The sequence below is a fragment of the Adiantum capillus-veneris genome, chromosome 4, assembly GCF_014529385.1.
Source record: "Adiantum capillus-veneris isolate H3 chromosome 4, ASM1452938v2, whole genome shotgun sequence".
Taxonomy (NCBI): Eukaryota; Viridiplantae; Streptophyta; class Polypodiopsida; order Polypodiales; family Pteridaceae; genus Adiantum; species Adiantum capillus-veneris.
The window spans coordinates 7,929,038-7,944,624 of NC_140934.1; the positions used below are offsets into that span (position 1 = coordinate 7,929,038).

Genomic DNA, 15,587 nt, shown 5'->3' on the forward strand with positions numbered 1-15,587 from the left:
TATATTTTTGGATTTTTGTTGATAACGATTTTGTTCGTTAAATTGATTGTTTATTTGTTTGTTTGTTTTTTCTTCTTCTTCTTCTTCTTAGTTTGATCGTTATGTAATTTACTTAAACAAGATCACCTTGATCAACCGCTTAACTAGATTTTTTGAACACCAATTTGGTTAGGATCTGCTTATTAAAGAAAAAAATGTCATGTGTGCTAAGAGAATAATAATAATAATACTTAATTAGACCGAGTATCTATAAGTAGAGAGATTTTAGTACTAGAAGGAGCAACCCGATGCAATTCTCTAACCATGTTTGACAAAGAAGTGTATATAATTCCTACACTTTGCCTTTAATAAACATTTCCTTATTCTAATTAATAAACAATTTTCAAGTTATAAAACTCCAAGTGCGGCTTATTAAGCAAAAAAAGAAGAAGCAGAGTTTGCACTCTATTGGAGTAACTCAGAGGAGCGTCCCAATATAAGCTACCTCAGCATTTAACTTACTTTGGAAGAATACACTCATAGAGAATAAAAATAAGACAAGAGGAAAGCTTTACAATGGGTGAAATGGTACAAGAGACCTCCAAAATTCAACTAACAATCCTTGAACTTGACCAATTTGTATTCAATCAGATGAGCTCACTTCGTTAGTATATGGAAAATAACTCCATAGAAAAAAAGATGAAAAAAAGCACATTTTTTACGCAAACTTAATAGTAAGATGACTTTGACTGTTGGCCGCTAGCCATCACCCTAGCTTGCCAACTTAAATGCAGGGAAAAAAGGACCACAGATAGAGATTTCATTGACGTGTTCACAATCATGTGATTATGTTAATAACTCTAGTAATTACAAAAGAAAAAATTTGTGATCACGTTCATTGTTAACGTGACTTTGACGATACCCTGCAAAAATCCATAGAGTCGGTTAGCAAGCCGGGTAAGAGCATATTCCTTGCGGGTACAATCATCTCCTTGTGAATTGACCTAAGGTTACAAAGTCACTGGTCCCTTTGTGGGGCCGAGCGTGATTCTTAATTCGGTAACCACTTCAAAAAATATTTAATTTCTTTACCAAACATAAAGATATAAAACCAAAATAACTAAAAATTTGAAGAGTAGTGCTCATTGTGACAAAGCCATTGGTCCTTGGGACCCTTTATTTGATAGGCTATAATACCTACAGAGGCGAACATTCCTGAGGACGGACATCAACAAAGCTCTTCGGTGCCCGATGCAATACTATCTCAGACAATGCATGATGCTAGGCATCCTCGGGCATTGATGATGATGATGTTGCTTTTCATCTGGCAACTTGAGGCTTTTAATCTTAGTCTTTTTAGTATTTCACATTATTTCATTTTAGTTTGGTACCCAAAAATTGGATTAGATCAATAAGGATTGTATTAGTTTGGCCTCATAGGCTTTTTGAAGACGGTTAATATAACATTTGATTTCATTTCTCTCTCTCTCTCTCTCTCTCTCTCTCTCTCTTATATATATATATATATATATATTATATATATATATATTATATCCCCACCCCTTTCTCCTTCCCCCCATTTTTTTAATCTACGCACTCGATGATCTTCAACTCCTCCTTCAATACATTGAACAATAGTGGTGGCTACACGATTTTGCACTGAACTAACAGTTTGCAAGATGAAGAGGATTGCTTTGTTGATTAACATAAGAAAAAAATTAACAATCTATAAGACAACACAAGTGACCTCATATGAGTAGTTAGTCTATCCACACAAAGAAATTAATGGAAAGACTATTCGACAATGTCAATTTGCTCATGGAAATGACCTCACATTGCACGTCACCAAACTTATTCAAACATTGGACTTACCGGGACATCACTAGTTTACTGCCGCAGTACATGTTTTCCCCCCCTTATCACTGTCCTTAGTAATTACTAGCCTAGCCAACTCAGTCGTCCATATGAATCTCCGTTTGGAGGTTGTTCGCACCATTTGTAGCGTGTATGAGTCAAACATTGTGTTGGGCAATACATATGATGTATGTGTGTGTACACATGCTTATATATATGCATCTCTTCCTCTTCCTTAGCTTCAAATCACCATGAAAATGTAATGAAGAATGTGGTGATCTATTGATCAAATACACAACAGTGTATAATGCTTCAGCCCAAAACACTTGCGGTAAATTAGCCAGTGATAGCATAGACATAATCCTCTCTTGGATAGTCCTATTCATTCGTTCGGCAACACCATTTTGTGCAGGGGTATAAGGAGCTGTAAACTCGCGCTTAATTCCCCTACTTGATCAGAAGTCTGCAAACTCTTTGGAGACATATTCTCCACCATTGTCTGAGTGTAAAGCTTTTAACTTATGTTCAGACTAAGTTTCCACACTAGATAAGAACTTTTTGAAGCAAGAAAAAGTCTCATCTTTAGACTTCATGGTTAAAACCCAAACGTGTCGTGTTGCATCGTCAATGAACGTAACATAATAAGACGCACCACCATGGTATTTAGAAGGCATAGGCCCACATAAATCACTATGCACAAGCTCTAAGGGCTTTCTTTCTTTGTCAAAAGATTGTGTACGATGTGCTTGTGTTTGCTTACCATATTGATAGTGTTCACAAAAGGGAAAATCAAAGTGTGTGTGTGTGTATGTATATAACTTACTAGGATTATTTAAAGTGAAGCTTCACTTTATCATTCTAAAAGAATATAGTGCAAGAAAAGTCAAGCCACGTAATTAAGTGAAATGAAAGGTGAAATAGAAATATTCATTTAATACCAGAATTACATTTAAGGTAAATCTCAATCATCACTGAAAACATTGAAAGTATGCCTACCCCAACACATCTCTAAGGCTTCTTTTGGAAAGCCAAAAAGGGAATGGGGCAGTGTTTGGGAAAAATGTGTCTCAGGATATTACTGTCGTTTTGAATTTCAGAAATGTTGGTTGAGAGCAAGGGGAAAAGGAGAACTTCCGCCCCAAAATAGAGAAAAATAGTGTAAAAATCCAAAAAATAACCTAATTTTCTTAAATTTCCTCTTGACAAAATCAAGGAAAGAAATTTTGTATGTTTTGAAAAATAAATTTTCCCGAACACTTGAATGGGGGCAATTTTTCGCATGTGCAGTTTGGAGGGCCCGAATGGGGGCAAAGCAAAACAGATAACCCTCTCTCGTGTGGGGGTACCCTTACAACCTGGTAACTGGGCGGGTCTCCTTTTAATGACTGGGAGTCATCACTTTAACCATCGAATAAGCCAAAAATTCTTTTGGTGGCAAGAGCTCGAGCTACAGAGGGAGATGCACATTTCCCTTCATCTTCTGAGCATTTTGAGCTTTGCAGCAGGGTTTACCCTTTCATCTTCTGAGCATTGTGAGCTTTGCGTTCTGGAAGCTAGAGGGAGGTGGCTTTGTGCTGCTCATCATGACTAACGGGTGCATCAGTGGTGCTGGTGCTGTGCAGGTACCCGATGGCAAGGCGGAAGATCAAGATCAAGCGGATCGAGAATGCAACGACGCGGCAGGTGACGTTCTCGAAGCGAAAGGGCGGGTTGCTGAAGAAGGCACACGATCTGGTGGTGCTGTGCGATGCGGAGGTGGGCGTCATCGTCTTCTCCAACAAGGGCAAGCTCTTCCAGTTCGCCCACCCCAGGTCGGCCTTCTCGCTATCCTTTGCTTTCCAAGTCCCTCTCCTATGCTTAATGTGAAGAAGCTGGAGTCTGTATGAGCATAATTGAAGAAGGCCCTTCGCCTCTTCTCACCACCTCCATTAAACTATTGTGCTTTGCTTTCCAAGTCCCTCCAAAGCTGAAATGTTTCGGAAACTTGAAACGCCCTCAAATTGCAGGATGGGTATGCTGAGTGCTCAGTGCTAAACGCCATCTATTTGGCGTTTTTCATGTTGGTGCCACCTTTTTTGAAGTTGGAAGGGCCTTCCAATTTTGGAAAGCCCTAGAACAAGGCTTGGCGGGTCCAACATCAAGTTTATGAATATTAGGGCCTTGGTCCAACATCAAGTTAGATAGCTTCACATCACTAGCATGAGATGGGAATTAAGTCAAGGTCTCTAGACATCTTAGGACTAGCCCACTTTTATTGAGACATAAAAGGAATCAAACGGCTTTTTTTTTTTTTTTTTCAAAGCTTTTGACATATGGATAGAACAAACCATATTCATTGATTAGGTACTTGAATATTGAAAATGATGTTCTCTTGATAAACTTCTATATATTACTAGTCATTATTGTTCGCATAACCAAATGTTTTGACAAAAGAAACTTTTTATACTCGTATACAAGTATGTTTGGGATTACATCAAAACATTCGATTCCTGGTCATTGTTTATAAAGTAGTCACATACCTGGGTTTGGAAAACTCTCATGGTATGACACTTCTCATGATTATATTTGTATTAGTTGGAAATTAAGATCATGCATGTTTGGATTAACATCTCCATAGCATACCTAAACCATACTTTCATGGTCTCGTGCCATTGCCGCATGAGATACATATGGAAAAACTATGGTACTAGTCTTAACTCTCTACAAAAAGGGATTTAATATTCAGAGTCAAGGATAATTACATAGTAGGTCTATCCCGCAATTGTGGCTTTTACAATATCATTGTTTCGCTAAAACCGTACGGTTTTCAAATTTTCATCTTAAAGATTTATGCTCATGTTACGTTACATCACCTTGGTACAAAGATGAACATAGTTGTTGGGATCTCTAGAGTCAAGAGGATATCCACAAAGGTGGATGGTGAGGGGTGGGGGAAGGTGGAGAGTGAGGAGCATTATGTATGTGGCTATATGGCCTGCACGCCTTTAGGGAGAGAGACCCCAGATTGTTTTGAGAGTAGTTCTCACTCCATCAGATTTTAGAGTCAACAGATCAATGAACACATTGGACATTGAGTGACTCAGAGAACTCTCTCTTTAGGCCCATCGAGCACTAGGTGGGGGGCATTAGACACATATCAATGTATTGTTTTAGAGATACACTCTACCTAGCCCTGAAATAGAAAATGGTCACTCTCCATAGAGTCGAGACATTCAAGGTTGATGAAATCTGGAGAGCACCTAGTTTTTGGATGCCCCATCTCTACCTGCGAGAGATGAACAAAGATCAAAGGATAGTATCATCGAGAGACCACAAAGCACATATATGTCAACTTAGATTATATCAAGGTATATTTTTTAGGTAGATGTTTTACCGCCCTCTTTGATGGACGTCATACTACACCCCCAAGATGGTGCTAGCTTGGTTGGATGTGATGCATGTATACCCTATGCATATAGTCTTGTTTATGATCCTCTTTCAATAGAGTCATCCATCATGGTCATAGACCAACTGCCCCGCACGGAGTCCTAGCACCAGCTTATGATTTCAACTTTTCCTTTTTGGGGATAATAGGGGACATACTCACATGTGCATTGATTTTTCTCATAGGTCAAGTTCGTCATTTTGGAAGACGATAATAAACATTTTCTTTCTTTCTAATGACGACTAGCACCCTACCTTGTCTTATATAGAAACCAGGGATCATTGTCGACTCTTTCCATTCATCTTATATGTTTCCGCATCATCAAATGACACATGCTACACATTCACACCAGGCCTCCTTTTCTGGGCAACAAGAAAGAACAATCTACAATAATCCTTCAGAAAGACAAAGGTAAACGAATACATTAACATTACGCCATACAAACTAACTCTCTACCAACACAAACATTCACAACCATAGTCACAAAGGATATAGACATTGATTCCATGTACACCAGGGATTCAATTGTCGACTCTTTCCATTCATCCTTATATGTTTCCGCATCATCAAATGACAATGCGTACACATTCACATCCCACACCGGCCCTCCTTTCTCGGGGCAACAAGAAAGAACAATCATCCTTGATTACACTTGTTGAAAGACACAGAACACAAAGGATAGTAGACATTGATCCATGCAAGCATGCTCTACACCATTCATATCAGACACTACACTTACATGGCATATACACAAAGGATAGTAGACATTGATCCGTGTAGGCATGCTCTACACCATACATATTAGACACTACACTTACATGGCATATACACCATAGCGCATACACAAATTGCGATTTACTATCTCACACATTGAACCATACATCTTTGTCCAACAGTTCACATTGGATTCATCTAGATATAGTACTAGCCATCTCATTGTCGTTCTAGGTTTCACATTAGACTTTTATCGAGATGCATATAAAGAATGGTGCATTATTATAACCGAAGATGCAAGGTTGCAAACATTCATCTCACAAATTCAACCAAATTGCAACAATATTTTTAAATATATACATACACGTCCTACATGCAAAGTACTCTTAGCTCAATACCTCTTGGTGCTTTGTTATGGGTCTTGATTTTGGGTTTGTGTAAAATGTTTAGCATCTCTTCTATACGCCTAGATATATGCTATATTTACACTATGGGTGTATGTTAAACCCCTCTTCTATACGCCTAGATATATGCTATATTTACACTATGGGTGTATGTTAAACCCCTCACTGTGCATGCATAAAATGTACAATGTATTCTTTGACAACTATGAAGAAACTTGTTTGTTTGGTTAAGACAAATAACTTGGTGTCCACCATACTATGTTTGGATTATAAAATAATCTTCTAGTTTAGTCTATGTGATATGATAAACATTTCGAAAAGTGATCACCTTGGGATCATTGGTCATAGGTCCTTTTATTACTAAGTAAGATTGACAGTTCCTCTTGAATGTCTCAAGAAGTAATTGCATATGATTTATGGTTAGATGATCTAGAAAATTCCATGAGTTCTTCCTTAGGAGACAAGTTAAGTTTTGAGAGTCTTTCCAAAACAATAGAGAGAGAGAGAGAGAGAGAGAGAGAGGTTAAAACGTTTGAAGTTGTAGCCTATACATTTGATTCAGTTGGTCGGCAGCTGCAAGGTAATGCAATGCAATTTTGTTGGAGAGGCATTAGAAGATTTCAGAGGTCTTTTGGAGGGCCTTTTGGAAGAGAGAGGAAAATAAGCTCCTCCAATGAGAGAAGAGCCTATCTTATGTAGAAAAATAGATTGATATTAACAAAAATATAAAAGGTGTCCCTCTCCTCATTTAATAATCTAGTGGCCCTTGAAGACGATCACTCTTTTTCATTTAATGCGAGCACCTTTTTCAGAAGGTAGATGCGGTGCATTTGATACGGCTTACGTCATCACTAAAATTCAAAAAGTTACAAAACTATCAAGTGGTGGAAGATTTTGAAACTTTTGATACTGTCAATGCGTCCGGAACGCCCAAATATCCTAAAAATGAATGTCCAATTGCCTGGCTCCGACATCCAAAGAGGCATAGAATGTCAAAAACCCTTAAAAGAACATTTTACTAACGGCGCGCGAGGGGGCATTCCAAAATTTTGATGCCTCATCGCGCGCCGTTAGTAAAAAGCCCATTTTTTCCTCTTTTAGGGAGCTTTTTGAGAGGAAAATGTCAAAAAATCTCTAAAAAGGCCTCCATCTATCACATAGGTTTCTTCTTCATCATCTTAGCCTTAGAGATCATAATTTCGAGTCTATAAGAGTGAGCACGCACACCCATTGTTACAATTCTACAAAGTGCATTTTGATCTCACACACACACACACACACACACACACACACAGAGACACAAATATAACATGCACACACAGATAGACACACACACTCACAAACACACAGACACACAAATATAACATACACACACACACACAGAGCCCCCCCCCCCCCCTCTCTCTCTTTCTCTCTCTCTCTCTCTCTCTCTCTCTCTCTCTCTCTCTCTCTCTAAAGGCGGACGTAGAGAGGCACAACCGGTGTGCATGTCTCTATGCGCGCCTTTAGTACTGTGTATCCACTAGTGTGTGTGTTTATGTGTGTATGTGTGAGTGTTATAGAGAGAGGAAGTAAGGCGGGGGAAAGAGAGAGAGAGAGAGAGTCTTTCTGTTACCTTACACTAACGATGCGAGGAGGTGGTTTTTGAGGTCAAAACATGCTCCACGCGCGTCGTTAGTAATGGGAGTCTCTCACTCTCTCTCTCTCTCTTTAAATATGCTAAGCTATAGAAAGGAGAGAGAGAGAGAGAGAGAGAGAGAGAGAGCATGGTGCAAAAGTGCAATAGAGAAACATGGGTAGGCTTTCTTGAAAGATAATTGTTCAAAAATCACTAAAAGGAGCTTTGTACTAACGGCGCGCAGATGGGCATTCTAGCATTTTAGAATGCCTCCTTGCGCGCCTTAAGTAAAAAGCCCATTTTTTGGGGTTTTTTGATATTTTTTGCCTCTCCGGATGTCGGAATGAGACAAGTAGACATTCGTTTTTAGGGTATTTTGGCATTCCGGACGCATTGGTGGTGTCAAAAGCCTCAAAATCTATCACTATTTGACAGTTTGTGACTTTTCAACTTTCAGTGATGACGTAAGCTGCCTTGAATGCGCCGCACCTGCCTCCTGAAAAAGACGCTCGCATTAAATAAAAAAGTGACCATTTTCAAGGACGATTGGGAATATAAATCTACTTTTTAAAGTGTCTGGTTGTCCTTTTGGACGTACTCACAAGGTGCAAGTGCATTTTAAAAAAAGTTTCTAGAGAGAGAAATACAATTTCTTACAAGGCCCTCCAAATGACCTCCGAAATTTTCTAATGTTTTGTTTGTGTGCGTGTGGCAGCATGGAAAGCGTTATGGAGCGCTACATGAAGGGTTGTGCCCACTCCGAATCTCCTCAAAACAACAACGCCGGCTGCTCTACCGTTAGTACTTGACATTCAACCCTCTTAATTTTTCTTTTTGCCTGCTCTCTTAATTATCACTTTGGTGATAATTATCAATGTACATACACATATAGCACGGCAATGGCAATGGCAATGCAGACAGGGTGACCCAATTCACGGAGAAGCTCAAAAGTTTGCAGTGGTAGATCTAAGATTGGAAGTAATCCTAGCTATTGGCAAAGCTTATCTATGCCATGTTTTGACAAAGCTTTTCCCTTTCAGTATCTTGATTGGTGATGATCTGGAACGGCTGTCGTGTCGAGACCTTATCCGTTTGGAGCAGCAAATGCATGACAGCTTAGGAGGCATTCGTGCTAAGAAGGTAAGCAGGCTGTCTTGGTCGACGACCACTACTTTTTATTTATTTGCCTCATGTCATACATATATAGTTAATGACGTGATCCGCACTAGTTTTTCTTTCTTTTTCTATGGCAGGAGGAGCTATTTCTTGAGCAACTTCAGGAGATTAAAGAGAAGGTATTTGACATCTGTGTTGTTCAAGTCTTGTGCTTTATATACAGCCATTTTAAGAGGTATTTTGGGACTCTTAGGTGACCGCGGATAGCAACAAGTTGCCTGCATTTAAGTTTAGGAGTGAAGCTTTTGAGCTGCACATACCAGGGTTTGTCAGCATGGTAGTACTTTTCCAAAGCAGGAATACTTCAAATCAACAAGTGTCAAGACATCTCCAAATCTTATTTTGGTGCTATGTGCTCGATGTTGCAGCGTGCAGGTTTTGCCACTTTAGTTTATGGAATATGCTTGAAAGAGTGGGGGTCTTTGTGTTGATTCAAGGTTGCATAAATTCCGTGAGTTTATGGATAAATTCTATTTTAATAGCACTGGTCATCCAATTCTAACGAACGTGTTGTTTTTACTTCAATTGCTTGACTTCAAGTGTTTCAAGAAACTTGTGACTTCTAAATTCAAAGTTTGCATGCTATGAAAGTATGCCAGGAAATGTGCATTATACACATACATAGTCAAAAAGGTGCACACACATACAAGTTAAACATAAATCTTGTTTAGTACTTCACGTATTTTATGGGTTCAAGTTGTTGTTCTGTACCGTACAACATTTCTTTTCGTACTCTCCATATTGTATTTAACGTATCTATATACCTAATTAGTGTTAAGGCTGTGTGTTGCAGAGATTAAACATTGCTACAGGGTGTCCAAAGGTTGCTATAAAAGAGACTCGATAGTCACACCAACCATTGGATATAATCCAGTGGCTCACCGCACACCACCTTCAGTGCACTAAGCTTATAGCATGGACAGGCTGGAAAGCATGAAAACTTGCCAAGCAGTAAAAATGAACTTATCAACAATAAGTTAGCCTCCAATGGCTTGATAAGGTTAGACTAGTAGTCCACTAGCCATTCCTATTAGAAGGAAATCTGATTTCCATTCTTCCTGCCACGGATGACAAGTGGATCACCCTTTTGCCTCATCTAGGGAAGAATCATTTACGTTAGGTAAGTTCCACACAGAGAGAGAAAGTAGCAAATCATCAGCTTCACAGAGGATGTCATACCACATCTATCGGAAAATGCAGTACCTTAAACAGCTCGCTCCATTCTCCTTACAGTGCCTGGTACCTCCACATCGGCTGTCATTCCTAAGGAAGAAGGGGGCTCCTACCTCTGCCAGTTACCCTCCTTCCTGCTCAAAAACATTTCAGCAAAACTTATGAAACGAGCATCCGCCTTGAGAATGAAAAACCTCACTCTATAGGGATCAGTCTAGAGTCATGTAGAGACACAAACAAGTGTATGAATATACACAAACGCATACATACATATAATGTACGTAAATGTATCTTCTATAATAATGTGCGCGCGCGCGTGCGAGAGAGAGAGAGAGAGAGAGAGAGAGAGAGAGAGAACTTATACATGACACGCATATGTATGCATGTATACATAATATGTATATGCACAAACACACATACACATATAAATAAATAAATACTTAGTTATTTATTTATTTATCTATTTATATATTTATCTTAAAGTACATCACGAAACTTGTTTCACTTATTTAATGGCTTGAAATGAAACGCTTCAAAACCTCGGAACCCCGAAACAACGAAACGTTTCATGTCACCTTGCTCAAATGACAGGGCTTATGAGTATGGAACATCACACTATCCTCTTCCATAGTCATGTTTTATGAAACATCACACAAATGCCAAAGCCAAGTCCTAATGCTGTGCTGAAATTGCACGGAAGCTACATTGTGTGAGTTACGTTGAAACGTGAAAAGTCCTGAGTACTAAGTCAGGAGACATTTTATATGTCATAAGCAGAGTCTTCCTCGTGCTTTGCAGGAGAAGTGAGGGATTGTCCTGTTATTTATCCATGAGGTACTGCTCTAGAAATTACTAGCTACTTGAGGAGAAATCTAAATGTGGGCTATTTTTCTGTTAGATGGCTGCAGTCCTAGGTGAGCCTTACAAGGGTGATGTATGTCTTCTCCCCTGCAGTTGGACTGGAACACAGCCCGTAAAATGACTTTTTATTTTTATTTTTCATTTTTAAATTCGCTTGTTGCAGATGGGTGTTTTGTTGAGATGTTTACGTATGAACAAAGTTGTTTCCAACTTACTTTGTCTGTTGTATATCTTTTTAGTTTGTGCTCTTTTTACTCGTGATCATGAATTGGAGAAGAGGTGCTTATTTTTGAATATGCATGTGCAATAGATAGCAACGACACAGAGGGTAGTTATTGGAAATTCAAATGTGATGGAAAAGATTGTGGAATTTGCGTCTTCGGAGGTATATGGCTCTCAAAATTCTGGTGCTGGGGGGCATGATAAACATGCATACGATGGACCCCCTCTAATGGATGCATCTCTGTTTGCAGAGTGGTATGTTGCCTCCATATGCAGTGATCCTTGTTGTAGATCAGAGCTTGTTTCAATTAGAACTATCAGTTTGTTGCAAGTTTTGCTTTGCAAGACATGCTTAAGTGATGCACATTCTTAGTGTTTTTCTGTTATGGTTGTGATCGATTACTATTAGCGGTCTTTTCTAGACATGGACACACCCAAAATGACATTTGTTTTGCCTATGCGCATGTCCTATGCACATATGCACGTGTTTGACATGTCTTTTCTAGACATGGACACACCCAAAACGACATTTGTTTTGCATATGCTCTACCACAAGAAGATTTAGAAATTTTCTCATGTAGGAAAACGGAGTCTTTCTCAGTGTTTTTCATACAATGCATAACATCATGAGCTTCTGCTCGAGAGGCACCGCATACCTAGCTAGGTACAATTGGGGGCCGGGGACCGCCCCCCCCCCCCCCCCCTCCGCCCCCCCCCCCCCACCCACCCGGCCGGCGGTGCCCAGCCCCCAATCGTACCTAGCTAGGTATGTGGCGCCTCCCTCACAGAAGCTCATGATGTTGAGGTAAGACACAATATGGGAAATATTGTGAGAATTTGTCCAAAACTTCTTGTGTACGAGTAAGCATGCAGACAGCTTTCTAATTGGTTCATTGTGTGAAAGGATGGCAATGTTATTTGTGCAGGGACTCAGTTGCTCAGAGCAATCAGACAGCTCAATGTCTGCCTGTGGCCAAGCGCTCAAGAATGACTGAAGACCTTAATAAGTCACCACCCCGGTGTGAGGAATGGAGCAGCGACTAGTATAAGTGATGCTGCCTCTTCGCATACGCCAGTTTTGCTTTCAAAGGATAACCTATGGCAAGAATAGATTTTGAATTTTATCTCAAAAATATATGCATGTTTAAGAAAATAGATCTGCTGCAATTTGTTGTTTTTACACGGCATCCCACACTGTTCAGACGAGATTTTGACAAACATCTAGTCAAAAAGTCCTGAAGAGCACTCTTTTTTTCTTCTAATTCTCATATTGAGGAAAAAATTGTGTCAATAGCTCGACGTCTGTGGAGCTTGCTTTTGAACGAGACGAATACTACAATACAAGTCCCCGGGGGGGGGGGGGGGGTTGTTTTGCAAAAAAGGCTTTTTTGTATTGCATGAGCAAAATACAGAGCTTGAGAGCATCACATTCAAGAGCAAAATTGGTACTGAGAAAATGCATGGGACATAACAAGCCATAGGGGATAAAGTTCGTATAATAACGCATAAGACATCACAAACCATAGGGTACCAATAATACAAGGTTACGAAAGATGGATGAAACATCTAGGGCTAGGGACAAAGGAGTGATGGAAGGATTGTAAAAGAGAGCTGTAGTACAAAATAGGCCACCCTAACTTTTGAAAACTCATCCAAAGAGTATGGGCTTGGATTTCCATTGTTCAAAGGAGCAAAAAGAGGCATCACATCACATAGCTTGTAGCGTCAGCTTGGGCCTTTGCTATAGCCAAGGGGCTCAGCATCCATGTGTCTGCATGCTTTGACAACCACATCCGTTGGGAAGGCCATCTTCTCTTCAGAGTTTAGACTATCCTGGCTCTCGTTTTTTACACCCTCTCAACTTATCTCTTCTCACGTCTTGTGACCTCTTTTGGAACTTCTCCACACTATCCGACTTCTCTGATTCTTCATCTCTCATCCTAGCCTCCCTTTCTCGATTCTCAAGCTCAACTACACCCACAAATACTAGCTTTTTGGTCTTTATGGTGCTTGGATCTATGCCACAACAATTTGTTAGGGACAATGGATAGCTATTACATAAGAGGACATAAGGTGGTACAATGCATTGAAAGGGGTAACACACACACACACACACAAACAAACAAGTTTCTCTACACCCACGACATAACAAACCATAGAGAAAAATGTACCAATAATACAACGTTACAAAAGATGGATGAAACATCTAGGGCTAGGGACAAAGGAGTGATAGGAGGATTGTTCAAGAGACTTGTAGTATAAATAGGCCACTGGAACTTGTGAAAAATCATCCAAAGAGTTGGCTTGGATTTCCATTGTTTAAAGGAGCAAATAGAGGCAACACATCGCATAGCTTGTTTGCATCAAAACTTTGGGGGAGAGAGGCTCAAGGCATCCTTGGAAGCAATCAATAGGGCTATGACACTAAAAGCATTTGCATAAAATAGGACAAATCCAAAGACGAGGCCCGAGACCGCCGACCCACCACCTCTTTGCACCCAAGGCACCCACCAAAAAAGAGAATAATGAGAAAATGCAAGAAACACACGCAGATTAGGGAGGCACACACTCACACCCCACTTGCAAGAAAACGCATAGAGCACATACACCTTATGGAGAAGCAAATGCCACATGTACCCCTGTTGCATCAAGGCGTACTTTTTCGGTTTGGTAAGCCTAATGCATGTTGTTACTTTTCTAGTCCAAAAGCTTAGAGATATGAATTTTTACGCACAATTAAAAAGTTGTGCCTCTGTTATTAAAATCTATTATCCTATATTAAAAGCTAATCTCGAAACTGTTTTCTTGTCGCGTGTCACCGCCTCTATTGCACCTGCAAGTCAATGAGGAAGGTGAGATATCTCTCTCTCTCTCTCTCTCTCTCTCTCTCTCTCTCTCTCTCTCTCTCTCTCTCTCTCTCTCTCTCTCTCTCTCTCTCTCTAGACTGTTAACCCAGGGCTCTCCAAAAGTTGAGTCGTAGCGTCAGCTTACGCCTTTGCTATAGCCAAGGGACTCAACATCCATGTGTCTCCATGATTTCACAACCACATTTGTTCGGAAGGCTATCTTCTTTTCAGAGTTTAGACTATCCTGGCTCACACCCTCTCAACTTATCTCTTCTCATGTCTTGTGACCTCTTTTAAAACTTCTTCACCCTCTCCTTTGACTTCTCTGTTTATTCGTCTCTCATCCTAGCCTCCCTTTCTTGATTCTCAAGCGCAACCACACCTACAACTACCGTCTTTCTGGTCTCTATAGTGCCTGGATCTATGCCACAACAATTTGTTAGGGACAATGGATGGCATGTCTCATCCTAGTCTACCTTTCTTGATTCTCAAGCTCAACTACACCCACGACTACTAGATTTCTGGTCTCTATAGTGCCTGGATCTATGCCACAACAATTTTTTAGGGACATGAATGTATGGCTAGTACATCACGTATTGTGACTCTAGCATAACAAGACATGAGCTACTATGTACAATGCATTGAAAGGGGTAGCGCGCACACACACACACACACACAATAAACAAAATAGTTTCTTTTTTCCTAATTTTAAGTTCAATTTGTGACTAGTAGATCTAAGTGTTTAATAAAAGGTTTTATATGTACAATTATGCTCAATTTTTTTTAAGTTTATCATGCTAATTGTTTGAAATTAAATTATAATTACTTTACGATTAGTTTTAGTTATAGTGTATGATTTGAAGTTAGTTTAGGTTTGAATTTAGTTTGCGTTTGTTTATGGTTAGTTTAAATTAGTTCATAAGTACTATATGGTCTATGAATAATTTTGATGAGTTTATAGGTCATGGTTTGTTTGTATTTGTTTATAGTTAGATTAATTTTAATTTATGATTAGTTAAGATCCACCATTTTAAGTTAGTATATGTTTTTTAATGGTTAGTTTAAGTTACTTTACGAGTACTATATGGTTTATGAATAATTTATGTTAGTATATAGTTTATGGTTAGTTTGTATTTATTTATAGCTAGATTAGTTTTGATTTATAAAAAGTCATGAGTTGGGCGATTCACTATGTAAGTCAGTACGATACCATGTGAGTGTGGGGAAGTATTGGGCTTACATGTGTATACAATATGAATAACCTCCGTTTATTTTTTTAACATCTATCATATGTATGGGTGGGTTGTGGGGGAAGG

General features: G+C 39.4%; 1 protein-coding gene across 1 annotated transcript; it reads left to right on the top strand.

The window, feature by feature from the left end:
- The first annotated feature begins 3,204 nt into the window (after positions 1–3,204).
- Positions 3,205–12,469, top strand: LOC147458665 (MADS-box transcription factor 23-like). The gene is made up of 8 exons (XM_086510051.1): positions 3,205–3,365; positions 3,456–3,644; positions 8,709–8,790; positions 8,886–8,953; positions 9,034–9,133; positions 9,247–9,288; positions 11,514–11,680; positions 12,352–12,469. The coding sequence occupies exons 2-8, from the start codon at positions 3,463–3,465 to the stop codon at positions 12,467–12,469; spliced, it is 759 nt and encodes a 252-aa protein (XP_086366177.1). The 5' UTR covers positions 3,205–3,365; positions 3,456–3,462.
- The last annotated feature ends 3,118 nt before the right edge of the window (positions 12,470–15,587 follow it).

What these genes read in the sequence shown, in the direction of transcription:
- LOC147458665 (XM_086510051.1), top strand. Translation starts at nt 3,463, where the DNA reads ATGGCAAGGCGGAAGATCAAGATCAAGCGGATCGAGAATGCAACGACG. An exon ending in AAGCTCAAAAGTTTGCAGTG is followed by an intron (nt 8,954 to 9,033) that starts GTAGATCTAAGA and finishes TTTCCCTTTCAG; the next exon opens with TATCTTGATTGGTGATGATC. An exon ending in GCATCTCTGTTTGCAGAGTG is followed by an intron (nt 11,681 to 12,351) that starts GTATGTTGCCTC and finishes TTATTTGTGCAG; the next exon opens with GGACTCAGTTGCTCAGAGCA.